This window comes from Chiroxiphia lanceolata, chromosome 30 (assembly GCF_009829145.1).
Source record: "Chiroxiphia lanceolata isolate bChiLan1 chromosome 30, bChiLan1.pri, whole genome shotgun sequence".
Lineage (NCBI taxonomy): Eukaryota > Metazoa > Chordata > Aves > Passeriformes > Pipridae > Chiroxiphia > Chiroxiphia lanceolata.
Genome location: NC_045666.1, coordinates 2376203 through 2402823, shown reverse-complemented (window position 1 = coordinate 2402823; position 26621 = coordinate 2376203). Strand labels below are relative to the sequence as shown.

Sequence of the window (26621 nt, the reverse complement as noted above, 5' to 3'; positions counted from 1 at the left end):
TCCCCAGTAACACCCAGTGCTCCTCAACAACCCCCAGTAACACCCAGTGCTCCCCAAAAATTGACCCAAAACCAACCCAAATCGCCCCAAGCACTGACCCAAAACTGACTCCAGAAACTGACCCAAATCATCCCAAAAGCTGACCCAAAACTGACCCAAATCACCCCAAAAAATGACCCCAAACTGACCCCAAAAACTGACCCAAATCATCCCCAAAACTGACCCAAAACTCTGCATTTATTTGGCATCATTTCCTCTCAAAAACAACATCTCCAATTTAGTTGATTGCTAAAGCCATCATTTTAAAATCATCCCGGGAATCAAAAGGGACTGGAAAACACACAGAAATCATTCCTGCACCCACCAAATCATTAGGAATTGGAACCCGATTCCCTCATCTCCCTCCTTGTTTTTCCTGGCTGGAAAACCTGATGATCCCCACTGGCTATTTTTAGGCTGGTTTTCTTCCACAGCTCCTTTCTCCCGGCTGAAACCTCCTGGCATACTCAGGGCTTATCTGGAGGGAAGCCCATCTGAAGTATTTCCTCTCGTGGCAATTCTGTGGGATGAAGAAGTAAAAAAGCACGTCAGGAGCTCCTTCTCCCCCCTTCCTTCGCAAACACCCTCCCAGTTTGTCCTTGGCAGCTCCATCCCCCTGGCACCCGCACCCGACGCTTCGGCTCTGCGGGGAAAGGGACAGCAAGTGCAGGAGCAAGCTCAGTGCTGGGCAGGGGCTCCCTGGGGAACGGCTCTTCAGTGGTTTAGTCCGTGGCCTTTCCTGCTGCCCTCCCTCCCGGAGGCAGAGGATGACCCGCCCCTTGTTTCTCCCACGCTCGCAGACCCAGGGTCCTGCTCTTTTGGCCCCGCTTTTCTCAGCAGACCCAGCATCGTTTTCCGGGGTCCCCAGGAAACTTCTGCACTTGACCCATTGCTAAGTGCAGAGCACAGGGCAAGGGAAGGACAAATTTCTCAGCACCCACCACCTGGAACTTTCCTTCTCCGCAGCACGCTCCCGTTCCCGCTGTCTCTGGAGGTGCCCACACCAGTCCTCCTTGTCCCAGCACCTAACAGAATGCCATTTTCACCCAGGTCCTGCTCACCGTTGTCCACCAAAACACGCTGACAACATTTTTCATGATGCCAGTGGAGAGATATCAGAGCACACTGCACAGGGAAGCCGAGGCTGCCCCTGGATCCCTGCAAGTGTTCCAGGCCAGGCTGGACGGGACTTGGAGCAACCGGGGACAGTGGAAGGTGTCCCTGCTCACGGAAGACAGGGTGGCCTTTGAAGGTCCCCTTCAAAACAAATCGTTCTACCATTCCCCTCCAAAATCACTACCAAAGAGACACAGCAATCAAAGCAGAGGGACTGCACTCCCAGCTTTTCTTACCTGCAGGCGCGTTGGACATAAAAGCCACAGGGTTAGTCCTGCCAGAGGCGTCCGGCACACCCACGGCGACCGAAGGGAAAGAGGGAGCCTGGGAACACGGAGTAAAAGACACTTTAATTAGGACTACACTGACCAATAGCCAGGTCATTCCCACAGACAGCTTCGCCGTCCAGTCCCTGGCTAAAGAAACGGTAGAACAACTGCAGTTGTTCCTTGCCTTTTCCCTAAGAGGTTTTGCCAGGTGCTGGGCCAGCCCGGGCACTCCGGGGGAAGGCCGGCAGGGCCAAAACACTGCCGCTTTCCCACGGGCGTCGCTTGCGAGCGCGCCCCCCAGCGCCGGGCCCTGCCTCACAGTCGCCGCCTGGCGGACACGGCCGGGAGCGGCACTGCAGCCGCGCGCGCCACTGCAGCCGCGCGCCCCCCCCCTCCTTGGCGAGACGCGCGGCTCCTTTCGCGAGTACGGGCCTTTCTTCCCTAAAACCTGCCCTTGCCTAGGAAAAGCTGAGCAATTCACAGAGCTGCTGTTTCCACCCCAGCTTCTCAAAGGATTTCTCTCTCCCGGCGGCAGCAGCAGCAGCAGCAGCAACGCTCCCCGTGAAGCCCTGACCGAGGCTGGCAGTTGACACACAACAAGCCAAGAGCATGAACTTGGCCCCAAAACACTCCACAACAAACCAATTTACAGTCACCTTTGCCTCCTCCCCCCTGCGCAGACACAGGCTTTGGGATTCCAAGGCAAACCCCGAGAGGCCCAGAGAGCAGCAGCCCCTCAGCCCCAGCACGGCCTCCCCCAGGGTCCCCCGGCCAGGAACCGGGCTACCCAGCCCCTGTTGTGCAGCACAGCACGCAGGGGGATGACTTTCGGGACCCCTCCCTGGCCACCGCAGAGCAATGCAGGCATCAGGGCTGAGTCCTGCCCGGCCCCCGAGCACTGCAGACAGTTCAGCCCCAGCAGTAGCAGCTGCTTTTCTGCCTCTTGCTCCCCTCTCATTTGGAACTGAACGGTGAGGAACAAGCCCTGGGCACAATCGGCACCGAGCAGCAAGGCCTGGGCTCGCCAGAGGCCCGGGCCTGCCTACTCCAGGCTCTGGGCTTCCTTTGCTTTCTTCTGCTGCAATTCTCCTGCCCCAGGAAGTGTTAAAAGACAGACTGCCCGGTGAGACGTGCCCCAAAACAGCCATCAGTTCCAAGGCCAGAAAATCTCGGGGCCACACTTAGAAACCCTGCCGCGAGGCCCCCGGAGAAACCAAGGGAAGCTGGGATTCCCTGGAATCCCGGGGAACCGAGGGGAAGGTGGGAAAGGGGCAGAGAGCAAACCCCCCTCAGCTACTTCTCCCTGCAGCCCCCATGGAAGGTGCAGCGAACGCACACCGATGCAGGGTTTTTAGAAAAGCTTTACAATAAATTAAAAAACAATCAGTTTACCGAAAAATCCTTCTGCAGTCTGCGCTGTCTAACAGCTCAAATTGCTCACTAAGAGAATTACCTAATTTAGAACAACTCAGTCGTAGAACCTCAGTGCAGCTGCCCTGGGATTTCATGCCCCCTATGTCTCTTGCATCAGGACTGGGATGCACTGGGAGGGACTGGGGGTAGTGGGGAGGGATGGGGATGGGACTGGGGAGACTGGAGAGGGACTGGGGGCACTGGGGGGATTTGGGCTGGGAGTGGGGACACTGGGGTGGGACTGAGATTTTTGGGGGAGGGACTGGGAACACTGAGATGGGACTGGGGTCATTGGGGAGGGACTGGGGACCATGGGACTAGGGGCACTGGGATAGGACTGAGATGCGCTGGGGAGGGACTGGACCGGGACTGAGGGCACTGGAGAGGCCCTGGGGGCACTTGGGGGAACTGGGCTGGGACTGGGATTCTCTGGGGAGGGACTGGAGGCACTGGGATGGGACTGAGAGGCACTGGGGAGGCACTAGGACACACTGGGGCACCACTGGGATGGGACTGAGGTCAGTGGGGAGGGAACTGGGATAGGACTGAGCCAGTAGGGAAGGACAGGGGTGCACTGCAAAGGGACTGGAATACAGCAGGGAAGCACTGGGAGGGGACTGGGATCACTGGGGAGGGAATTGGGATGGGACTGGGGGCAGTGGGAAGGGACTGGGAGGGGACTGGGTGAACTGGGGAAGGACTGGGTTGCACTGCAGGAGGACACTTGGGAAGGAATGGGTGCGCTGGCTCGCACTGAGAGAAGTGGGAAGGGACTGGGATGAGAGGGGGGGCACTGGGGTGGGACTGGGAGCACTGGTGCCACTGGGATAGGACTGGGGGAACCGGGGAGGGAACTGGGAGGGACTGTGAGGTGACTGGGATGGGAATGGGATGCACAGGGAAAAGGAGCACAACGCACTGGGGAGGGACTGGGGGCAGTGGGGAGGGACTGGGATGGGACTGGAGACACTTCAAGGGAATTGGATGCACTGGGTCCGACTAGGGGCACTGGGATGAGACTGGGGGCACTGGGGATAGTGGGAAAGAACTGGGATGGGACGGAGGGCACAGGAGATGGACTGGGGAGAACTGGGCTGGCACTGGGGGCACTGGACTGCAACTGGGATTCTCAGGGGAGGGACTGGGGCAATTGGGATGGGACAGGGGTCATTAGGGAGGGATTGGGGACAGTGGGACTACAGGCACTGGGATGGGACTGAGATGCGCTGGGTGGGCACAGGGATGGGACTGAGGTCACTGGGGAGGGAACTGGGATGGGACTGGGAGCACTGGGAAAGGGACTGCAGGGACTGAGATAGGACTGGGGAGGGACTGCAAGGGGACTGTGACAAGATTGGGGAGGGGACTGGGGAGTGTGCCTGGGATGGGCCTGAGAATCTCTGGGGAGGGACTGGGACCACTGGGATGGGACTGCTGTCACTGGGATAGGACGCAGATGTACTGGGAAGGGACTGGGGAGGGACTGGGATTCGACTGGAAGCACTGGGGAGGGACTAGGAATCATTTAGGAGGGACTGGGATGGGTCTGGGGGCACTGATGATGGCACTCAAATGCACTTGGGAGGGACTAGGAGCACTGGGATGCAGTGGGGAAGGACTGGAGGCACTTGGATGGGACTGAGAGAACTAGGATGGCATTGAGGGAACTGGGGAGGTACCAGGGGCACTGGGTTGGGACTGGGCTGCACTGGGGGCACTTGGGAGCGAGTGGGATCACTGAGGAGGGAACTGGGATGGGACTGAGGGTACTGGGGTGAGACCGGGAGCGCTGAAGACACTGGGGAGGGACTGGTATGCAACTGGGAGAACTTGGAATGGCACTAGGGAGGGACTGGGATTGGACTGGGGGCACTGGGGAGGGACTGCAATGGGCTTGAGGCAACTTTGGAAGGACTGGGAGCACTGGGGAGGTTCTGGAGGGAACTGCGCAGGGAGCTTGGTTGGACTGAGGGTACTAGGGATGGATTGGGATGGGACTGGAATGGGACTGAGGGTACTGGAGACAGAGTGGGATGGGACTGGGGTGCAGGGGGGGCAATTGGGAAGGAGTGGAGGCATTGGGGAAGGAACAGGGATGGGACTGGCTGCACTGGGATAGGGTTTGGGGCATTTCGGAGAAACCAGGATGGGCTGAGGAGGGACTGGGGACAGTGGGAGGGGACTGGAAAGGTGAAATTGAAATAGACTCACCTGAGTCAACGTCTAAGAAGTCCTGCTCCAGCTCCTGAGCCCGAACAACAGCCGAGAGGCCTCAGCCCCAGCCCTGGACCCTCCTCCCCGTCATTGTTCACACCTCGGCCTTCTCCACAGAACAGCTGACTCCACCCAGTACTCCCAGTTCCCTCCAATGGCTTGCAATAGAATTACTAGATTCCCCAGAGTGCTCCAAAAATACAATCCCAATCCCACAGTAATTTCTACTCAAAACCAACAGTCCCTGACCAAAGCATCCAGTCCATATTCTAGCCCCCATCCCTACCCCAGCCCCTCAGTGATTTCAGCTCGAGACCCACAAGCTTTATTGCACTGCCAGCTCTGCTCTCTCAGCAGCAGCTCCAAATCTTGCCATCGCCGCCACAGGAAGCTGCTCCAGGTTCTCACTGCAGGATCTTCTGCTTGGCTCCAGCTCTGTAACTTTCCAGCTCCAACCTCACACTCCCAATTCCAGTCCCACAGGTGCTCCTCCAGTCCCACAAACCCTATCCCAACTCCAAAATCCAGATCCCTGCCCTATACTGATTTCAGCTCTACCCACCCAAACCAAATTCCCACCCATCAATCCCTATTCCACAGCTACACAGGGATTTCAGCGATGGTGCCACAGGCCCTATCTGAGCTCCAGACACTCTCCCAGCTCCAGAGATGCAATCCTAGCACTATGCTGATTTCACCCCCAGCCTCTCAGTCCACATTCCCAATTATAATCCCAATTCCAACCACACAGGGATTTCAGTGACGGTGCCACAGGCCCTATCTTTGCCCCACACTGATTCCTGCCCAAGTGTTACAGTCCTAAGCCCAGAACCCATCCCTACCCCAGCCCCTCAGTGATTTCAGCTCGAGACCCACAAGCTTTATTGCACTGCCAGCTCTGCTCTCTCAGCAGTAGCTCCAAATCTTGCCACCGCCGCCACGGGAAGCTGCTCCAGGTTCTCACTGCAGGATCTTCTGCTTGGCTCCAGCTCTGTGACTTTCAGGCTCCAACCTCACACTCCCAATCCCAGTCCCCCAGGTGCTCCTCCAGTCCCACAAACCCTATCCCAACTCCAAAGTCCAGATCCCTGCCCTAGACTGATTTCAGTTCTACCTGCCCAGTCCACATTCCTGCCCATCAATCCCTATTCCACAGCCACACTGATGTTTCAGCGACGGTGCCAGTCCCTGTCTCAATCCTACAGTGATTTCTGCTGCAGTGCCACAGTCCCTTCCCGAGCACCACTCTCCCTATCCCAAACCCAGACCCACAACCTTTATTTCTCTGACAGCTCTGCTGTCAGCTCCCAGTAAAGCTGCTGTACGTTCCTACCCTAGTATCTTTCTTTTGTTAAAGGTCTGAGTTTTCTGCCCCAGCTCTCAAGCCCACATTCCAGGCCAGGCCTGACTATTTTTATCCCAGCTCCATCCCTGCAGTACTTATGCCAGGTCCATGCTCCCTAACCCAGCCTCACTCTTGTTCTGCCCACAGTCCTACCGTCTTTAGGTCTCCACCAGCTCTGCTGCCTGAGCTCCAGGTCCTCAGCTTTCTGCTGCCTCTGCCTCAGCTTTCTGCTGCCTCTGCCTCAGCTTTCTGCTGCCTCTGCCTCAGCTTTCTGCTGCCTCTGCCTCAGCTTTCTGCTGCCTCTGCCTAAAGCTGCTCCTGGGTATCTCTGCAGCCTGGGGCTGTTGACAAGGCCACAAATCAGTCTTTGTCATTCACTTAAATATCTCTAGGAGCTGTCCCACTCATCCCAACAGGAACAGTACTACAGCAACAAAACAATAGAATAAACAATCAAGTAATCAAAGATGAAAATAAAAGTAAAATAAAATGAGAATAGAATGAAACACCTTTTATTACTTTTCTTTGTAACAATACTTTCAATACCAGCCCCACTGAGAGGCTGCATCCTAGTCCTTCTGGTTCGGGGGAGGACCCCTGAGCATGGGCTGCTCCCCCCCTGAGCACTGACCAAAGCTGGCCGGCACAGCTGCCCGGGACACCGCCTGCCCAACGCCCTGCCTCGGCAGCTGTGGGGGACCGACCCCGGCTCCCCCTGGATCGGCAGCCGAGGGGGTGCTGCCCCATGGCTCCCCACCGCTCCCTGGAGCGGCAGCCGCGAGGGTCCCAGCCTGGCTCACCGCCGCTCCTCGGCCCGGCGGCCGCGCCGATCCCGCGCCGCCTCCAGCGCCGCCTCCAGCGCCGCCTCCAGCGCCGCCTCCAGCGCCGCCTCCAGCGCCGCCTCCAGCGCCGCCGCCGAACTGCCCCCAGGGCCCCCCACCCACGCCATTTATAGACCCCCGGCCCGCACAGCCCCGGCCCCCCGTGCCAGCCCAGCCAATCCCAGCGTCCGGCAGCGTCCGGTCCCGCCAATCCCCGCCTGCCCGTTCCCGCCCTGCCCGTCCCCAAGAATCCCGCTGTCCCCTCACGCCCCGCTCCCAGGGGCTGCTCCGCTTCCGCCCGCTCCCCGCTTCCCTCCCCTTCTCCTGGGAGAGCTCCCGGACGGGACGTGACCGCGGAGCTCTCACCGCCCTGCCGTGGTCCCAGCGGCGCCTGAGGGGAACGGGGGGACGGGGCCGCGCGGAGGGGCCGCGCCGCGGCTGAGCGGGCAGAGCTTGCGGGGCCGCTGCCGGATTGAAAAGGCGGGCTGTGATTGGACGGCGCCGAGAAAGGCGGGCCGGGATTGGCGGGCCAGACGCTGCCTCGGGCCCGGATTGGCGGGGCTTGGAACCCGCGGGGCCGGGGCCGCGGGTGGCGGGAGATGCTCGGGCGGTCGGGAGGAGGGACGAGGGCCGTGTCGGAGGGGCCCTTCCCGCGGGTCCGTGGCCGTCCCGGGTCCCGCTCCCGGGACCCCGCCCCTTGGTCGGGCCGCACTCCCGGGGGCCCGGCCCCAAGGCCCCTGCAGAGCCCCTCGGGGAGCCCCCCATCGGCACACGGGGCGCTTCCGGGTCGCGAAGGCGGACTGTGCGGCACGGGGGACCGGGGAGCAGCGGCGACGTGGTGGGCCGGGAGTCGGCGGCCGGGAACCGGCGGCCGGGAGCGGGGAGGACGGAGAGCGGCAGTGCGCCTCTGATCGCCTCTCCCCTCGCAGCAGTTCTGCTTCTGCGGGGACTTAGACTGCCCCGACTGGGTGCTGGCTGAGATCAGCTCCCCGGCCGAAATCAAGTGCCTGCCCCCACCCCCTATCCCCCTGCCCGCCCCAGGCCCGCTGCCCACCCTCCTTCTCTCGCGCAGTCCCCGCTGATGCTGAAGCTGATCTGTGCCCAGGTTCTGCGAACCAATCTCTGGAAGGCCTCTCTGCAGTCCTAGCCCTGCAGTGATTTCAGCTCCAGCTCCGCATCTTCCCACCACCAAGTGAAGTTGCTCCTTGATCAGAGCAGGATGTTTACTTCAGGTCCAGCTCTAGAAACTGTATTCCAGCTTCAGCCCCAGAGTAGCTATCCCAGCGTATGGGGGATAGGGTTGGAGGTGGAATCACTGAGGGGCTGGCATAGTGGTTCTCCAGGTGTAGTGGTGAGGAGTCAGCACTTGGGACTCACTGTGTCCTCTTTTCTTGGCAGCAGCCATTGGAGAAGACAGAAGAGGCATCGTGTAGGACAGCGAGGCCAGACTGAGTGAGCAGAGGAGTGGCCTCAGGCTGGAGAGGGGCAAGAGAAAGGCAATGTGGGCAAAGGGACCTCCCTGTTGTTACCAGGTAACCTGCAGGGTTGTAATATACTTAAGATAGATTTGCTGTGCATCCATATGAATAGGCTGCAAGCACAGGGAAAATGTCTCACCTTAGAATGGTGACATGAAATCTCCTTCTATTAACCATCATGCATTTCTTAGTACGTAAAATCTACTTAATGAAAACCAAAACATCAAACAGTGGATCGATCAAGTTGTTCCCTGGCTGCAGCAGATGCCTGACTGCACTCTGCAAATGGAAGGTGCCTCTGGGACCAGTGAGTACTCTGGATGCTAATGCTGTCAGAGCTCAAAATCTAAGCTCTCAACAGAGAGATCTGAACAAGTTGCAGGAAAAGAAACTGCTTTCTGGTTCCTTCAGCTTCAGGAAGCCACAGTGGCAGATGGCCAAATGTACAGTCAGTTGGCTGCAAGACCTTTAACTCACCGGACCAACAGTTACTGCAGACAGAAAAATAAAAATCCATCAGAGGAAGTTGTTCACAGATAAAAGTCTTCATGCATGGTTCCGTGCAAGTTTCTTTATGCCATTCCTTCAGTTTTAACTCCATTACAAGTGATTCCAAACCTTCTGTTTCTGAAGGTCTCATTCCTTTGGGTTGCTTCTCCTCTGGCATTTCATCCGCATGTCCTGCACAAAGTTTCTGAAGGCTAGTTCTTCATGGCTCTCCTCAGTCACTGGGGGAAGAAACGACAGTTCAGCGCTATTTCAGTACTTGTTCTACTTGTGTTACTGAAAAAAAAGCTAGAATCAGGATAGCCAAAGCAACATAGAAAGTCTATTTGATCTTCAACTACATTACAGGGCAAAGGAAATAAGTGATCCTACCCATCAGTGGAACAGGGAAAGAATGAAGATTAAGTCTGTGAGCTATATAAGAGAGAAATCAGGCAAGATCCTGGGAGGGGACCCAAGTAGGCCAGCTGACCCAAACTGACCAAAGGGATATTCCAGACCATATGACGTCAGCTCAGATATAAAAGCTGAGACAAAGAGCAGGAAGGGGGGCATTCATTGTCTCCAATGGCTGCTTGCTGAGGAACCATCACATATACTGAAGCCCTGCTTCTCGGGAGTGGCTGACCATCGCTGCTCACGGGAAGTAGAGAATAAACTCTGCTATCTTTTGCTTCTGCAGACGCAAGCTTCGCTTTACTTTTTTGCTTTGCTTTAAATAAACTGCCTTAACCCAACCCACGAGTTGGGGTTTTTTTTACAACTTACTCTCTCACCTGTCCCGCTGGAAAGGGGAGTGATAGAGCGGCTGGGTGGGCACCTGGCATCCAGCCAAGGTCAACACACCACAGGGTCCCAGCAGGGAAGAGGAGTCACAGCGAGGACTGCGTCTCGAGGAGGACAAGGTGGGGGTCCCAGAGGGTGTCGGGGGTCGTCGGCTCGGGGCCGTTCCCCCTGTCGGAGGGCTCAGGCTGCTCTGAGAGGTGTAGGCCGCGCGGTTGCCATGGCAACCACCATCACCCAAGATGGCGACGCGGAGCCTGGCCTCGCTTCTCCTTTATATGCATGCGCAGTGCATCCGTCCCTTCCGCCCGGCGTTTGTGGCTCTCGGAAGTGGCGGCGGGGGCGGAGTTTCCGGCTCCGGGTGAGGACGGGGGGGCGGCGGGAGCGCGGAGGGGCCGCGGAAGGTACGGACCGACAGCCCCCGAAAAACCCCCCGGAGAGACCCACACACCCCCCCCGAGACACCCCCGGGGCCGACTCGCGCCCCCCCCCCGCCCGGGGAGGGGGGGAGGGAGGGGAGGTACAATGGGGGGGGCGCTCGAGACCACCCTGGTGGGACCCTGACCCACCCCCGGTGTGACCCCCCCCGATGATTCACCGTCTCGGTGCGACCCCCGTGCCTGGGACCTCCCCCCGTGCGAACCCCCAAACCCCGAGCCCTCTCCCTTCTTCGGACCCCCCCCCCCCGTCACTGTGACTCCCCCGCCGGGACCCCCCGAGACCTGACATTCCCCCACCGCTCTCACCTCCCTGCCTAGGGCCCCCCCCCAAACTCCCCTCAGGGTCACCCACCCCCCAGGACCCCCCTTCCTCCCCCCACCGTGTCACCCTGCCCTGGACCCCACCCCCAGGTTCCCCCCACACATTTGGGCCTCCTCAAACCCTGCCAGACTCCACCAGTTTAGGGTTGGTGACCCCTGCCATCCCATATCACCCCCCCAGTCCTCCTCAGATCCAACAGCCCAAAGCCACCCCCACCCCCGTCAAATTACCCCCAGAGTCGTCCCTCCCCCCCCGTTGTGGGTGGGTGACCCCCCCACCTTTGGGGACCCCCCTTTACCCTCTTTTCCCCCTAGGACCCCCCGACAACTCCGTCCCTGCGGATCCAACACCTCCCACTTTGGGGGGGTCCCGGCTTTGGGGGGGGCCTGGCCGAGTGTCCCCCCCCTTTCCTGAGCCCGTGGCCCCCCAGGAAGAGGAGGAGGAGGAGGAGGAAGGAATGGCGGCGCCGTGGCGGGTACTGGAGCCTGCCCAAAAATCCATAAAAATTTACTGATTCCACCTTTTCTGCCCCCAAAAGGAGCTTTGCCTGGGCGACAGTCAGGCCAAAGGCTCCCACACCATGGCTCAGGTAATGAGCCCCCACCCCCCATCCCCAAAATCCCCCAAAGGCCCCCAAATCCCAAGGCCTGGCAGCTTTTTGGGGGAAAAATGGCCCCGAAATATGGGAAAAAGGGGGAAAATGGGGCCAGAGCTGGAGCTGGAACCCCCCCTTCCCACTTTCCCCTGGTTTTATTCCAAATTTTCTTCAGGCTTATTCCAAAGTTTCTCAGTTTTTCTGGAATTATGCCCAAATTTCCCATTAACCTTTGGTCCTGTCAGGCCCCAAATAAGCGGGTTCAGCCCTCTCATCCCCACTTTTGGAGTCTTCCCACTTTTCCCTGGGATTATCCTAAATTTTTCCTAAAATTATCCCAATTTCTGTGGGATTACCCCCAAATTTCCCATTAATCCTTTGTCTTGCCAGGCCCCAAAAAAGGGAGTTCACCTCCCCCTCCCGACTCAGAATCACCCTGCGATTATCCCAGGTTTCCTTGGGATTTTCCCACGTTCCCTCCCAGGGTCTCCTTGTTTTTTGGGGGTCTCTGTTGATGGTGGGGGTCCCTGTCCCCCCCAGGCGAGTCTTGTAGGGTTTTTTGGGGGGGCTTTTGGGGGGTTTGGTTCATGATGGGGGGGGGTCCCAGCAAGTCCCTAGGGGGTTTTGGGGTCTGTGCTGATAGGAGGGAGTTTGGGGGGAGTTTGGGGGTCTGTGCTGGTGTTGGGGGTCCCTGTCCTCCCCCAGCAAGTCTCTTGGGGGTTTTGGGAGGGTTTTGGGGTCTCTGTTGATGGTGGGGGTCTCTGTGCCCCCCAGGCGAGTCTCCTGGCCTGTGAGGGGCTCTCGGGGGTCTGCCTGGTCCCCACAGTCGCCAGTAAGAAGATGATGCCCAAGGCTGGAAAACAGGATGGGAACCGGGAAAGAGGCTCCAGCCCTGACCTGCTGGTATGGGATCGGGGGGAACCCCCTGGACTGGGGGGGTCTGGCTCTAATGGGGGGGTTATACCTTCAGTTGGAGGGGTTCTGGCTTTAATTTGAGGGTTTTTCTGCTTTAATTTGCTTTCTCCTGATTTAATTTGTCTTTTTACACCTTTGATTTGTGTTTTTCTGCCTTTAATTTGGCTCTTTCAACCTTTAATTTGGGGGTTTCCTGTTTTACAGCTTAAAACTTAAGAAAAATGCAGGGGTTTCCACATTTAATCTGGCACTTTCTGTCTTTAATTTCAGATTTTCCACTTCTAATTCAGGTTTTTCTACCTTTAATTTGGGTGTTTGCTGATTTAATTTAGCTTTTCCCTGCTTTTATTTGAGTTTTTTCTTCTTTAATTGGATCTTTTCCTTCTTTAATTCAATTTCATTTCCATTCAATTGGACTTTTTCTCTTTCGTTTGGGTTTTTTGTCCTTTAATTGGAATTTTCTATCTCTGATTTGCCTTTTCCTGCCCTAATTCCGTTATTTCCATTTGATTCCCCCCCCCAATTCCATTATCCCCCCTCCCCCATTCCCTGCCCCCTTTAACCCCCAAATTCCCTTCCCAATCTTATCCCCCAATTCCCAACCCCCCAATCCCGATTCCTGTCCCACTTCAACCCCCAATTCCTGCCCCCAAAACCCCCTCTCCAATTCCCGCCCCCACTTACCTCACATCCTCCTCCCCAATTCCTGCCCCCTCAAATCCCCCCCATTCCCTGCCCCCCCCAAATCCCCCCCTCCCCAATTTCTGCCCCCCCTTTTACCCCCCAATCCCCCCTCCCTGATTTTTCCCCCAATTCCTGCCCCCAAATCCCCCTTTTAACTCCCTTTCCCGATTCTCAACCCCTCAATGACCCCCCAAATCCCTCCCCATTCCCTGCCCCTTTTACCCCCAAATCCCCCCCTCCCCAATCCCCTCCATCCCACCCCCAAATCCCCCCAGTCCCTCCGCCAAGACCCCGACAAGCCCCGCGCCCGCAAGGACGACGACACCCCCGAGGCCTCCAACCCCAAGAAATCCATGAAAAAGGCAGGTTCCCCTCCCCAATGGGGGGTCTCTGTGGCGTGGGGGGGTCTCTGTGCCCCCCCCGTGCCCACTGACCCCCCTTGACCCCCCCGGCAGCGCCGCAAGCGGGTTCCCAGCGCCGAGGGACCCCCGAGCTCGTCCCGCCGCTCCCAGTCCCAGGTTTGCCGCCGCCCCCCAGGAGGAGGAGGAGGAGGAAGAGAATCTCCCAAACTCCGGCAGGCGCAGGACGGCCGGGGGGGGGATTTGGGTGGGGCTGCTGGGGGCCCCCCCCGGCTCTGAGCCCCCCCAATCTCTATCCCCCCATGGTTTGTAGATGGTGGTGATCGAGCAAAACGGGTCCTTCCAGCTCAAGAACTTTATCTGCGACCACTGTTTCGGGGCCTTTCGGAGCAGTTACCACCTCAAACGGCACATCCTCATCCACACCGGTGGGGGCACCAATTAACACACCCTAATTAACCCCTCACAGCCTTAATTAGCTCTCTCTTCCCCCCCCCCATCCTGATTCCCCCCCAGTTAGGTGTTAATTAACCCCCTGGACTCCCCCCAGTTTAGGGGAGAAGCCCTTTGAGTGTGACCTGTGCTCCCTCCCTCCCCAACCACCCCTTAATCCCACAACTCCCCCCCTCCTCCTCCATTCCCACACCCCCTAATTACCTCCAGGGGTGTTAATTACCCCCCCCAACTCCCCCTCACTTTAGGGGAGAAGCCCTTTGAGTGCGACGTGTGCGACATGCGCTTCATCCAGAAGTACCACCTCGAGCGGCACAAGCGGGTGCACAGTGGGGAGAAGCCCTACCAGTGCGAGCGCTGCATGCAGGTAATTCCATGGGAAATCCCACCTGGAATTCCCTTGGAAACCCCCAGAAGCGCCCCCACCCCGAATTCCAACCCTAATCCCCTCCATCCCGCAGAGTTTCTCCCGCACGGACCGGCTCCTGCGGCACAAGCGGATGTGCCAGGGCTGCCAGGGCAAGACCCCCCCTGACTCCCAGCTCCTGCTGTGAAATTCTGGGAATTCTGGGGGTGCTGGAGGAAGGGGGAGCCTCCCTCCTGCACCCCCCACCCTCTGCATCCTCTGCTTCACCCGGATTTTTCACCCTGAGCTGCGAACTCCTAAAAAACCTGGAGCGTTCCCAGTGTGAAAAACTCGGATCTTTCCCACCCTTCTGGCCTAAAAACTGGGATAATGAACCCAAAAATCCTCCTGGAATCTTCAAGCTGTGCCCTCCTCATCGTTGGATCCCTAAATCCATCCCAAATTCCCCCATAGGACAGACTGGGAGCCCCCAAACTGCCCCAAATCCCAGCAGGTTTGAGGTACCAAGGACACAGGTAGGAGGGTCCCGCTGGGAATGACATCTCCAAGCCTGCTTTTTTGGGGGGAAAAAGGAGGAAAACTGAGGATTTTGGGGGGTGTTCCAGCTTCAGGAGGGTGGCAAATTCCCCCTTTTTATGGAAAACAGAGAATGAGGAACTTGGGGGCGTCCCTGATTTGGGACTCGGCAGCACTTCCCATTCCCTCTGGAATTCCTGTGGATTCCAGGGACGTTTCCCCTGTTTCCACGTGGTTTTGGGGGGGGCTCCCTGTGTCTCCCCCTGCACCTGTGGGGGGGGCTGCACCTGGAGGGGGGGCAAAGGGACCCCCATTTCCCAGAAAACCCCATTCCCAGGGGGAGGAAAATCCTGGAAACCTCCATTCCCTGGGGTGGGAAAACCATGGATCTGCTGAGGGGGAGTGGTTGGAAGATCCAGGATGTCCCAAAAAACTCTGGGGGGTCCCCCCCAGTGCTCCCCCCCACATTTTGGGGGTCTCATGCTTCCCCCAATCACAGACTGCTCCAAGGGGGGACAAAGCTGATGAATTTTGGCCCCCCCCCTTTTTTTGGTGCCCTGACCCCCCTTTCTGGACCTGCAGGACTTTGGGGACACCCCCCTCCCCAGTGACGCTTCGAAAAAGGCTTTGGCTCTGCTGAGCCCCCCCCCTAAATTTGGGGGTCAGGGAGGGTGGTTTGAGGGCTCCAGGGGGTGGGTTGGGGGGATTCTGGGGGGGTTTTGGGGCCCTCCCAAACCCGGGGGGTGGTCACACACACACACCCCACCCCTCTGCCCTCCCCAGATTCATTTTTGGGATGTTTTGTTGGGTTTTTGGGGTTTATTACAGTTATTTTGCTATGGGGAGGGGGGGGGTCAGGGGTCACCCCCGGGGGGGGTCACTTTTAAACAGTAGTTTTTTCTAAGGGTCCCCAAATTTTGTGTCCCCCACCCGTGTCCCCAAAATGTCGTCCTTTCCTCCACCACCCCCCATGTGCCCCCCCCTTCCTTTAGGGTTTATTTAAATAAAACTTTGGGGTTTTGCTTTTTTTAACCTAAATTTGGTTTCTTTGGGAGCGAGGGAGTGGTATTTGGGGGGGACCCCCAGAACCTATTTGTGCCTCCCCCCCCCCAGACCCCAAAAGTGGGGAGAAATCATTAAACAGGAGAGGGGGTGTCCCCAAACACCCCCCCAAATACCCCAGGGGTGCCCCTCCCTTATCCCTGGAGAGGGGTCCCCAAGTGACCTCCCCTTTATCTCTGGAGGAGTCCCCAAGTTTGGAGGGTTCCCAATGCCCCCCCCAAATAACCCAGGAGTGCCCCCACTCCCACCCCATTGGTGCCCCCCATCACCTCAGGGGGGTCCCAAGCCTCCCCTCCTCCTAGACCCCCTTTGCCCCCCCCAGATTCCCAACCCCTCCAAAAAAAAAATTTCCATCACTTTATTTTGCAAAAATAGAAAAGTCCCGAGACCTCCCCTCAGCACAGAGGGAGTGGGGGAGGGCTGTAAACATGGCTGGGGGGCCCCCCAAAAGCGAGGGTTGGCTAGCGGGGGGCGGGGCAGCGGCAGGGGGGCCCCCTAAAAATGGCAGGGGCCCAATGTAAACGCAGAGGAATAAATAAAGGGGGGGGATGAAAGTGCTGCCCTGGGGGGAAGGGTCACCACCCCCCCGTAGTGTAACAGACCCCACCCAAGATGGGGGGGGACGACAAATTTAGGGGAGTGGCAGCAAGCCCGGTCCCCCCCACCCAGCCAGACTTGGGGGGGGGGGTAACATATTTGGGAGTGTGTCCCCCCCCAAAGGTGCCCGGGGGGGGTACTGGGGTCACCCTATGGCTTGAGAACCCCCCAAAATAGGGGGGAAGTTGGGGGAGTCATCTTGTGTCCCCCCATCTTTGGTCTCTGTAGTGTATAGGGAATAGGATGGAGGGAGGAATTTTGGGGTCCCCCCACCCCTAACAACATATAAATGGGGCCCCCCCAAACTGGGGGGGGGGAATGTCCTGGGGGGGGATAATAGGGGTTCCCCCCCCTCCCAGAATCCACCCTGTGTCCAATAAATAAACCCTCAGGGGGTATTTAGGGGGGGCAACCCAGGAGTGTTAATTTGGGGGGAGAGGGGGCTGCCCCTCTTAAAATTCCTCTTAATACAAGGCGGGGGCAGCAGGGGCTGGGGGGGCTTTGGCTGAAGCTGAGTTTGGAATGGGGGAGGGGTCCCTGGACCCCCCCCAGCTTAAGGCAATAGCTTTGCTCTGTCAGTCTCTGACCCCCCCACACCCCAACTCAGGGGGGGGGGCACTTTGGGGGTCTCCCGCCCCCCAGAGCAAAAGGGGGGGACCCTGGAAGGCAGCTATGAGTGCCCCCACCATAGGGGCTCTGGGGAGTTGGGGGGGTTATGGGGATTTGGGGGGGCCAGGGGGGCTGTCCTGGGCTGTGGGAGGGTCTGGGGGTGGGGGGGGCTCCCCCTGCCCCCCCCCCTCAGTGAAGATCTCAGGGTTCTCCAGCATCTCCCGGATCAGGGGGGGCATCGGCCCCGGGATCTCCGTGCGCAGGGTCAGAGCCCGTTCTGCCCCTGGTGGGGAGCAAAGTGTGAGTGACCCCCCCCCTCCAATAATTAACATCTGCCCCAGGGGCTTGGAATTTCTCCCGTGAGAGCTTAGACCCTCTCCATCCCAGGACCTTGGAGCCCCCAAAATGAGCTCAAAAGACCACCAAGAGCTTGAACCCCCCCCAAAATTCTGAACCCCCCCCAAGAGTTCCAACTCCCTCCAAAAAGATCTTGGACCCTCCCCAAAGTACCTTCAACCCCCCTAAATTTAAGCCCCTTCAAGCACTTGAACCCCCCAAATTTCAACCCCCTCCTAGAGCTTAAGCACCCCCAAAGACCTTGAATCCCCTTCAAATGAGCTTCAACCCCCCCCCAAGACCTTCAACCTCACCAAAAACTTTGAACACCCCCCCCCCCCCGAGAGTTTCAACTCCCCTTCCCACAAAACCTTGAACCCCCCAAAACCTTGGACAACCGCCCCACCAAGACCTTAGACCCCCCCCCAAAATGAGGCTGGGGGGGGTCCCAGAGAAGGATTTTGGGGTGTTGAGAGGGGGGTGTTTGGGGGATTTTGGGATCAGAGGGGTCCCGAGGGGCCTTTGGGGGCTATTCCTGTCTGGGGGGGTCCCGAGGGTCTCACCCTTGGTGCTGATGCCAGACAGATCGGTGATTTTTGAGCATTTGCAGAAGTACTGGGGTTGGGGTGGGTTTTCGGGGGGTTTTGGGCTGTCGGGAGGGGCTGTACCCATTTGGGGGAGGGTGTATCCGTTTGGGGGGGTCCCGGGGGTCTCACCCTTGGTGCTGATGCCGCGCAGGTCGGTGATTTTGAGCAGCATTCGGGGGAATCGCTGCGGTTGCCGAGGCCGCCGCCGCCGCGCGTAGACCCGGAGAGCCTCAAGCAGCGGCTCCTGCAGCCGCTCCACGCGCCGGGGCTGCTCCAGCTCCATCCGGTCTGGGGGGACAGAGACCCCCGGGATGGGACCACCAGGACAGTGTCCCTGTGTCCCCATATTCCCATGTCCCCCTGTCCCCCCATCCCTGCCCTCTCCTGCCCTGCAGATCCCAGTGTCACCGTGTCCCCACATGCCCACCATTGTCTCTCGTCCTAGGAGACATGTCCCCACAGCCTGGTCCCCGAGCCCCCCATGTGCCCCAATACCCGTGTCCCTGATGTCCCCACAATGTCCCCACGTTCTCAGTGTTCCCCCACCTCCTCACATTAGGCCAATGGCCCTGAGCAGCCCCCTCTCAGTCCCATGTCCCTTATACCCCCTTACACCCCTCCTATCCCCAAACCCCTGATACTCCCCAAGCCTCCTGGTGTCTCCCCGATGTCCCCCCTCGTGTCCTCACCTCCACAGATGAGGCTGATGGCCATGAGCAGCCCCAGCTCAGTGTCACTGAGCTGCTGGGGCAGGAGCTGCCCTGCTGTGACCCCTATATTCCTGATATCCCATGTCCCCCTGGTGTCCCTCATGTCCCTCCACCTCCACAGATGAGGCAGATGGCACTGAGCAGTGCAGTCTTGGTGTCATCGAGCTGCAGAGGCAGGAGCTGCCCCGCTGTGACACCCATATCCCGATACCCCCCGTGCCCCCTGTGCCCCCCTTTTCCCCCCAATGTCCCTGATGTCCCCCTACCTCCACAGATGAGGCAGATGGCACTAAGCAGCCCCGTCTCAGTGTCATCGAGCTGCAGGGGCAGGAGCTGCCCCGCAAAGGCAAACACGAGGTCAGTGAGGGGCCCGAACCCTGCATTGTGCATCTGGGTCCTAGTCAGGGTGAGCCCGTCCGAGAACGTCATCGTGTCCTGCTCGGGGGTGTACCGGGTACAGATCCGCAGCATCTGGGGGTCAGGGTACCCCAAAATCACCCAGGGATCCCAAACACACCACTCCCCACCAGGGTCAGCCCATCCCAGAATGTCCTCATGTCCTGCTCAGGCTGTAATGGGCAGATCTGCAGCATCTGGGGGTCATGGGGGTCAGGGATCCCCAAAATCACACAGGAGTCACTGAAATCCCCCCACTCAGGGACCTCAAATATCCACCCAGGGACATCAAAACCCCTCAAGAGACCCCAAAATTTCCATAGGGGACCCCCAAACCCACCCTGCCCCTCTCCAGGACATCCATCTGTGGGTGGTGAGGTCAGAGCCACCATGGGACCCCCCAAGCCCCCTTGAGGTCCTCCCAAACCCCCTGAGGAACCTCCAAACACCCTCCAGGACCCCACATCCCCTGATGCCCACCAGGATGTCGAGGCAGGCAGCCTTGAGCAGGGTGATCTGGTCGGCCATGCTGAGCCCTGTGAATCCCGGGAGCCGCTTCGCAAACTCCACGATCTTGATGATGCACTTGGTGGCCAGTTCACTGAACTTGTCCCACAGCCCCAGGTCCAGCTGCACACGGTGGTCTGCACTCGAGTTCTGGGGGACATAGGGGGCCAGGGACTCAGTTAGGGGGGTTTAGGGTGGTTTGGGACCTGCTGAGACCCCCTGGAACCACTCAAACCCAACCTTGGCTCCCTGAACTTGTCCCCCAGCCCCTTGCCCAGCTGCACACAGTGGTCTGCGCTCAAGTTCTGGGAGGCACAGACCCAGTCAGGGTGGTTCAGGGTGGTCTGGATCCTCCTCAGACCTCTAGGACCCCCTGGGATCACTGGGACCCCCCAGAGCCTCCTGGGGACCCCTCCCCAGCACCTCTCTGCCTTTGACTCCAGCTGCCCCCAGTGCTCAGATCTGGTGTTTTGGGGGGCCAGGGGGGCCAGGAACCCCTCTAAGGGTCTGAGGATTGGGGTGCCCCCCTCAGGGACCCCCAATCCCCCCCCCCATCCCCGACTGCCTAGGAACTCCTGGGACCCCTCCCCAGCACCGCCCTCCCCCTGAACTTGCTCCCCAGCTGCCCCCCCCGAGCTCAGATCTTTTGTTTTGGGGGTTCAGGGTCACTCAGCAACCCTCTATGGATCCAAGGCTTGGGGTACCCCCCTAGTGCCCACCCAGGGACCCCCCAGAACCCCCAGCCCCACTCACCGTGGTGTACTTGCCCAGCTGGCACAGGGAGGGGAAGGTCTCCTGGTGGGCTCTGCTCACCCTCCGCACCAGCTCGGCCAACTCAGGGCTCAGCTCGTCTCCCCCAAAATCCTCCTTCACCTCCTTCCTCCGCTTGTTCCGGTCGTGCCTCACGGCTGAGGGTGGTAGTGAATTTAGGGGGGGTGGGCAGGGGGGTTCAGGGGTGACCCCCCAGAGCCCTCACAGACCCCAAAATCCCCCCCTGGCACAGGACCATCCCCCCCTGAGCTTCCCCAGCCCCACTGTGACAACCCTGGGACCCCTCAGCGCCACTTTGGGGGGGGGAGGAGGTTGTCCCAATTTTTTGGGGAGTCCCTCGCACCTTCCTTGGACATCCCGACCCGGAGGCACTTCTGGAGACGGCAAAACTGGCAGCGGTTCCGTGTCACTTTGTCGATGGGGCAGTTCCGCTCCCGGGGACACGTGTACACCATGTTCTTCTGGATACTGCGCCGGAAAAAACCCTAGAATTGGGGGGAATGGGGTTCAAGGGGACTGGGGGGACCCCCAAAATGGGGGCAGCGGGAACAGGGCACTGGGGTCCCAGTAAGGCTGCCCAGGGTTAACCGGGGGCTCCCCAGTGGCTCCACAGGGGTCATTGAAGTGACCCTCATTATTGGGGAGGGTCCCAGGTCTTTGGGGGGGTCCCCAGCACCTCAGGGGGAAGGGGGGGCAAAAACGGGGTGAAGGGGGGCTAGGAGTACCCCCAGACTGGGGGCACCAGGAACAGATCACCAGGGATCCCAGTAAAGCTGCCTGGGGTCAACTGGGGGGGGTTCCAGTGCTTGGGGAGGATCTTCATTCCCTGGTGGGGGGGGTCCCCGGAGTCCCCACTCCCCACACAGGGTCCCCATTGCCCCCCACGGGGTACCCATTGCTACCCGCAGGTTCCCACGGCCCCAGGAGAGTCCCCACTGTCCCCAGGCCCCCCCCAGCCCCGTGCCCCTCCCGTCCCCTCCCATCCCCCAGTGCCCACCTTGCAGCCCTCGCACGAGCTGACCCCGTAGTGATACCCCGAGCTCTTGTCGCTGCACACGAAGCAGGGTTTGTACACGCGGGGGGGAGGTGGCGGCGAGGGGGGGCCCGTGTCCCCCAAAACCCGCCCGGGGGGGGCCTCCAGGGCTGGGGGGGGCACAAAAAGAGGAGGGGAGGGGGTCAGGCAGATCCTCTGAACCGCTCCCTAAAAGGAGGGGTAAAAGGGAGGGGGCAGGATCCTCCTACGTTGGAGGGGTCGCCATGTTAATCCCCCCCTTCATCTCGGGCTCCCCCCCCCAAAAACAGGGTCCAGGACCCCCGACCACCCCAAACCAGGTCCAACTCCCCCCAAGGGGTCCCAAATGGTCCCTCAGTGGGGTCTCCACATCCCTGTGCCCCCCTCCAAAAAAACCAGGTCCCTCTTTCTGCACCCCCAAACGCGTCCAGGACGCTGCGACCCCCCCAAAAACAGGGTTCAAAAAAAAAGTCCCCCCAAAAAAAGGGGGACCCTTCATACAACCCCTCCAGCCCCAAAATCTGAGATTCAAACCTCAAAACTTGGTGTGGGGGAGTCCCAGCCCCCCAAACCCCAAAACTCTTGTTAGAGGGGTCCCAGTCCCCCCCAAATTCGGAGATGCGAGGTCCCACGCCCCCCCAAACGCCAAAATTCGGTTGGGGGGGGTCTCAGCCCCCCAAAACCCCAAATGCGTAGCAGAGGGGTCCTGAGGCCCCCAAACCCTCAAAATTTGTAATGGGAGTGTCTGAGACCCCCAATGTTCCCGGGGGTGCCACAACAGGGGAGAGGGGGGGCATCATCAGTGTCACCCCCCAATGCCCACCTATGTCACCCCCGGAACTCCAAAACTGGGGGTGGGGGGTCCCCGGCCCCTTCCACCCCCTAAAATTTGGAGACGGGGAGTCCCGAGCCTACATAAACGCCAAAATTAAGGGTGGGGGAGGTTCCCAGCTCCCCACAACCCCAAAATTCGGGGTGGACGCGTCCCAAACTCCCCCTCGCTGTGCCGGGGGGGTGTGACACGGTGGGGGAGGGGAAGAGCCCCCCCCCCCCGCGCGCGGCCCGGGCGGCGCTGGGGGAGGGGCGGGCGGGTATTTTTTGGGTGGGTTTTGTGTGGTTTTTTCCAGAAAACCCAAAATTGCTGAAATTAAAGAAATTCCGGCCCCGACCGGCGCGTTTTTAACCCCGGGGGGGGGCTGAGGGAGGGGTGGGGCCCACCTTGGGCGCGCACGTGCCACAGGCACCCCAAAATAAACTCCCCTTGACCCCCCTCCCCTAAAAATGGGGCCGAAATGGGGGCCACACCCTCCCGCCCCCGCGCTCCTCCCTCCACGGGGACCCCCCAAGTTTAGGGGGGGCTGGTTGTGCCCCCTCCGAATACTGGAGGGTCCCATGGAGAGTTTGGGGGGGGTATATTTGGGGAACACTCCCGTGTCTCGCTGGATTTGGGGGGGGAAACCAAAATCTAAACCCCCAACCCCACAAAACAGCCCCCCAAAGTGGCTACACCCCTCGGGGCAGCCACAACGCTGTGGGACCCCCATATATCCCCCCCCAATTCTGGGGGGACCTCCAACTCCAAGGCGAGAGCTTAAATTTGGACAGGGGGGGACGGGGGGGTTCCCCCTCCCTGGGGTGGAATTTGGGGGGCCAGGGGTGTTCCTCTGCAAAAATCGGGGGGTGACGCCCCCTCCCGCCCTGCTGAGAAGGGGGGGCCTCTCCGCGACCCCGAAGGGGGGTCGGGGCGGTTTTGGGGCGGCCCTGCAGGGGTTAAAGTGCCACATTGGCAGCGCGGGGGGGGGACGCGGGGGGGGCGGGTGCGGCCCCGACTGGAACCAGTTGGGCAGGGGAACTGGGCGTGGGGGGGACACGGGATGGAAAACCGCGCCACGGGCACAGGGGGAGCTTTAGGGGGGTTTTAGGGAGGGTTTGAGGGAAGTTCGGCGGGTTTTGGGGGTCCCGCCCCCCCCAACCTGTTTGTGCCCAAATTTACACGAGGGGGGTTCCCGAGTGCGCCCCAGGACCCCCCGCGTGGGCCTCTCCCCTCAAAACCAAGTCCCTCTCATTGCCACCCCAAAGGGGTCCAGGACCCCTCCCAAAAACAGGGTTTAGGGCCCCCCGACCTCCCCAAATCGAGTCCAAACTCCCCCACCAGCGGTTCCAAATGGCCCTTTAGTGAGGTTCACGTCTCTGTGCTCCCCCAAAACACCCGGGTCCCTATTTCCGCCCTCCCAAAGGGGTCCGGGACCCCGCGACCCCCCAAAAAACAGGGTTTAGGGCCTCCTGAGCCTCCCCAAAAACAGTGTCCAGATCCTCCAACCTTCCAAATCGAGTCCAAACCTCCCCAGAAGGGATCCCGGGTGGGTTCTCCACGTCCCTATGCCCCCCCCCGAACCGGGACATCCTCAAAATCGGGTCTGGGACTCCGCCCCCCCCCGAAGGGGATCCCCCAAAACCGCCCCCCCTCACTCCCTGGCTCCCTCGGGGGGGGGGGGGGAGGAAGGGAATTGGAGGTCCCACACCCCATTCACTCGCCCCGCGCTCACACGCCCCCACTCGCCCCCCCTCCCCATTTTCCACACCTCTCACGTCACTCCCGCACATACCCGGGTCGGTCCCGCACCCCGGGGCGTCACTCACCAGGCCCCCCCCGCACCCACGCGGGGTGTCCCCCGACCCCCGCGGGTCGCCTGAGCCCCCCCTTGCACGCGCATTTGCACACTCGGACACGTCTACGCCCGCAGCCCTTTCCACATCCCCGCACCCACTCGGGGATACGGACACGCCCCCCCCGCGCACCCGCCGACCCCCCCCTCACTCCCCGCACACTCGCACTCGCTCTCACACTCGTTTGCACACTCAGGATCACACTAAGAGACTCCCACGCACGGACCACGGACCCACCGACCCCCCCACGCACCCACTGACCCCCCCCCCGGACCCACCGACTCCTCCCGCTCCTCGCACGCTCCCAGTCGCTCTCACACTCATTTGCACACTCAGAGACTCCTTTTCACTCCCCCACACCCACTCGCGGACCACGAACCCACCGACCCCCCCCGCACACACCAACCTCCCCCCCCCGTCGCTCTCACACTCATTCTCACACTCATTTGCACACTCAAACTCAAGCTCACAGACGCTTCCCCGCCCTCCCTCGCCCCCCACACCCACTCGCGCATCTGCCCCCCCACCTCCCTCGCCCAGGGCCCTTCCCGCGCCGCATTCCTCCCTCAACCTCCTCACCCTCCTGTCCCCCCCGTGCCCCCCCGGTACCTCTGCGGGCGGGGGTCCCGCAGCCCGCGGGCACCAGGACCCTGCGGAGGGCGCAGCCCCCCCGGTTGGTCACGTCGTGGAGCCGCCGCGGTGCCGCCGCCGCCTCCAGGCAGTCGAACATGGTCCTCCTGAGCCTCCCAGGACCCCCTGGAGCCCCCCGACACCCCCTAACACCCCCCCGCCCCGCCGCGATCGGCCCCGACCGGCCCCGCTCGGCCCCGGCGGGTGCGGCCCGGCCACGCCCCCGGGGAAGGGGCGGGGCCTGAGGGGTGGGGGTGAGTTGGGAGACGGGAAAGGGGCGGGGTCTGAAATGGGGTGGGGCCTGAAAGAGGGCGGGGCTCGAGCGGATGGGATGAATGGGAAGGGGGAAAGGCGGAGGGGCTGACTGGGAGGGGAGGGGGGAGGGTTTTGAGGGGCGTGACCTGATGATGAATTGGGCTTGGTCTAAGTGAGGGGCGGGGCCTCGGTGGTTGTGGCTGAATACGGATGGGGCGTGGTCTGAGCGAAGGGCGGGGCTCGGATGTGTGGGCGGGGCCTGGGGCCGCAGTCACACGCGGAGTAGCGCACACACGTGTCACACACGTCACTCGTGTCACACACACACGGTGTCACACGTGTCACACACACATCCCGGCCGCCAGGAGGGAGGGGCCGCCCCGTCCCGTCCCCAGCCCCGCCCTCCTGTCACCCCAGCCCCTCCCAGTCCTCCCAGTCCCCTCCCAGTTCCATCCTGTGCATACTCCCTCCCAGTCCTTCCAGTTTTCCCACTCCCAGTGTCACCTCCTCCAGTCCCTCCCAGTCCTCCCAATCCTCACTGTCACTCCCTCCAGCCCCTCCCAGTAACCCCAGTCCTCATGTCACCCCCTCCCCAGTCCCCTCCTAGTTCCATCCTGTGCACTCCCAGTCCCTCTCAGTCCTCATGTCACCACCTGTCTTCCCAGTCCTCCCAGTTCCCCAATACTCGCAGCCCCTGTCACCTCCCAAGTCCCTCCCAGTCCTCCCAGTCCATGTCACTGCCCCATTCTCTCCCAATCCTCCCAGATGTGTGACTGTGCACAGGTGTGTGTGACCCTACACATGTGTCCGGGTGTGTCCAGGTGTGCACAGGTGTGCGTGTGTGACTGTGCACAGGTGTGTGTGACCCTACACACGTGTCCAGGTGCACACAGATACGTCCAGGTTTGTGTGACCCCGCATATACATGTCCAGATGTGCCCAGGTGTGCAACTCCCCCCACGAGCAGACCCAGTCCCGAGGCAGCAACACAACTGTGTGTGCGATTGCACGCATGTTCCCACCCCGTGGCGTGTCCAGGTGTGTCCAGGCTGCATTCCTGGGGCTTTGCACATGAAACACACCTGGACATGGACTCACATGTCACTGCATATATGACACACCTGGACATGTGACACTGCACATGTGACACACCTGGACATGTGACACTGCACATGTGACACACCTGGATGTGGAATCACGTGTTCCTGCACATGGAACACACCTGGACACATGTCACTGCACACGTGTGTGTGTAAACAGGGACCTGCACAAGAGTGTCAGGGCGGGAGGACACGTGAGGACATCCCCCCCCACTGACACACGTGTCCCCCCCCACACACGCGAGTAACCCCCCCCTCGTGCTTCAGTTTCCCCTGGGAATCCCCCGGGCTGGGGAGGGGTTGGAGTGGGATGGGGGGAGGGGCGGGAATGGGTTAATGGAAAAAGTTTTGGGTGGAAATTCCTCCCCTGCCCCTCCCCCCACCCGCGCCTCAACGGCCCCTTTGTGAGGACCTGGCCCCACCCCCACCGCGCCGGGACCCCCCGGGGGTCCCTGTACCCCCCCGTGTTCCCCCATGTCTCCCCCTCGATGTCCCCTCCCGTGTGTCCCCCCACGTCTGCCTCACTCGTGTTCCCCCAACGTTTGTCCCCCGTCCCCCTCCGTGTCTCCCCCATTCATGTTCCCCCCCTTGTGTCCCCCATCGTGTCCCCCCATGTCCCCCTACGTCCGCATAACTCCGTGTCCCCTCCTGTCCCTATGTCTCCCCATGTCCCCCACATTCCCCGTGTCCCCCAATTGTGTCCCCTCCATGTCCCCCACATTCCCCGTGTCCCCCTGTCTCGTGCC

The 26621-nt window shown here is 60.3% G+C and overlaps 2 protein-coding genes and 2 long non-coding RNA genes across 6 annotated transcripts; 1 reads left to right on the top strand and 3 right to left on the bottom strand.

The window, feature by feature from the left end:
• Positions 1–218: 218 nt before the first annotated feature.
• On the bottom strand, positions 219–1562 carry LOC116799937. The gene is made up of 2 exons (XR_004361141.1): positions 1392–1562; positions 219–559 (listed from the first exon to the last, which is right to left on the bottom strand). It is a non-coding gene; the product is annotated as an uncharacterized LOC116799937 (long non-coding RNA).
• A 6848-nt stretch (positions 1563–8410) lies between these two features.
• Positions 8411–10303, bottom strand: LOC116799939. The gene is made up of 3 exons (XR_004361145.1): positions 9979–10303; positions 9314–9423; positions 8411–9186 (listed from the first exon to the last, which is right to left on the bottom strand). It is a non-coding gene; the product is annotated as an uncharacterized LOC116799939 (long non-coding RNA).
• ZNF740 (zinc finger protein 740) lies at positions 10303–15668 on the top strand. 3 transcript variants are annotated; one of them, XM_032713397.1, is made up of 8 exons: positions 10303–10389; positions 11062–11336; positions 12117–12245; positions 13217–13303; positions 13397–13459; positions 13614–13728; positions 14002–14120; positions 14215–15668. In XM_032713397.1, exons 2-8 carry the CDS (start codon positions 11328–11330, stop codon positions 14305–14307), a joined length of 615 nt encoding a protein of 204 aa, XP_032569288.1. In that variant the 5' UTR covers positions 10303–10389; positions 11062–11327; the 3' UTR covers positions 14308–15668. The 3 variants fall into 3 exon arrangements, with proteins under 3 accessions (XP_032569288.1, XP_032569291.1, XP_032569289.1); XM_032713400.1 differs by lacking the exons at positions 14002–14120; positions 14215–15668 and adding an exon at positions 13856–13986 and having other exon boundaries at positions 10306–10389; XM_032713398.1 differs by lacking the exon at positions 13397–13459 and having other exon boundaries at positions 10308–10389; positions 14215–14767.
• Positions 15669–16041: 373 nt separating this feature from the next.
• Positions 16042–24678, bottom strand: RARG (retinoic acid receptor gamma). The gene is made up of 8 exons (XM_032713396.1): positions 24500–24678; positions 21209–21354; positions 20555–20696; positions 20194–20348; positions 19414–19590; positions 18804–19008; positions 17957–18115; positions 16042–17187 (listed from the first exon to the last, which is right to left on the bottom strand). Exons 1-8 carry the CDS (start codon positions 24618–24620, stop codon positions 17009–17011), a joined length of 1284 nt encoding a protein of 427 aa, XP_032569287.1. The 5' UTR covers positions 24621–24678; the 3' UTR covers positions 16042–17008.
• Positions 24679–26621: the final 1943 nt, after the last annotated feature.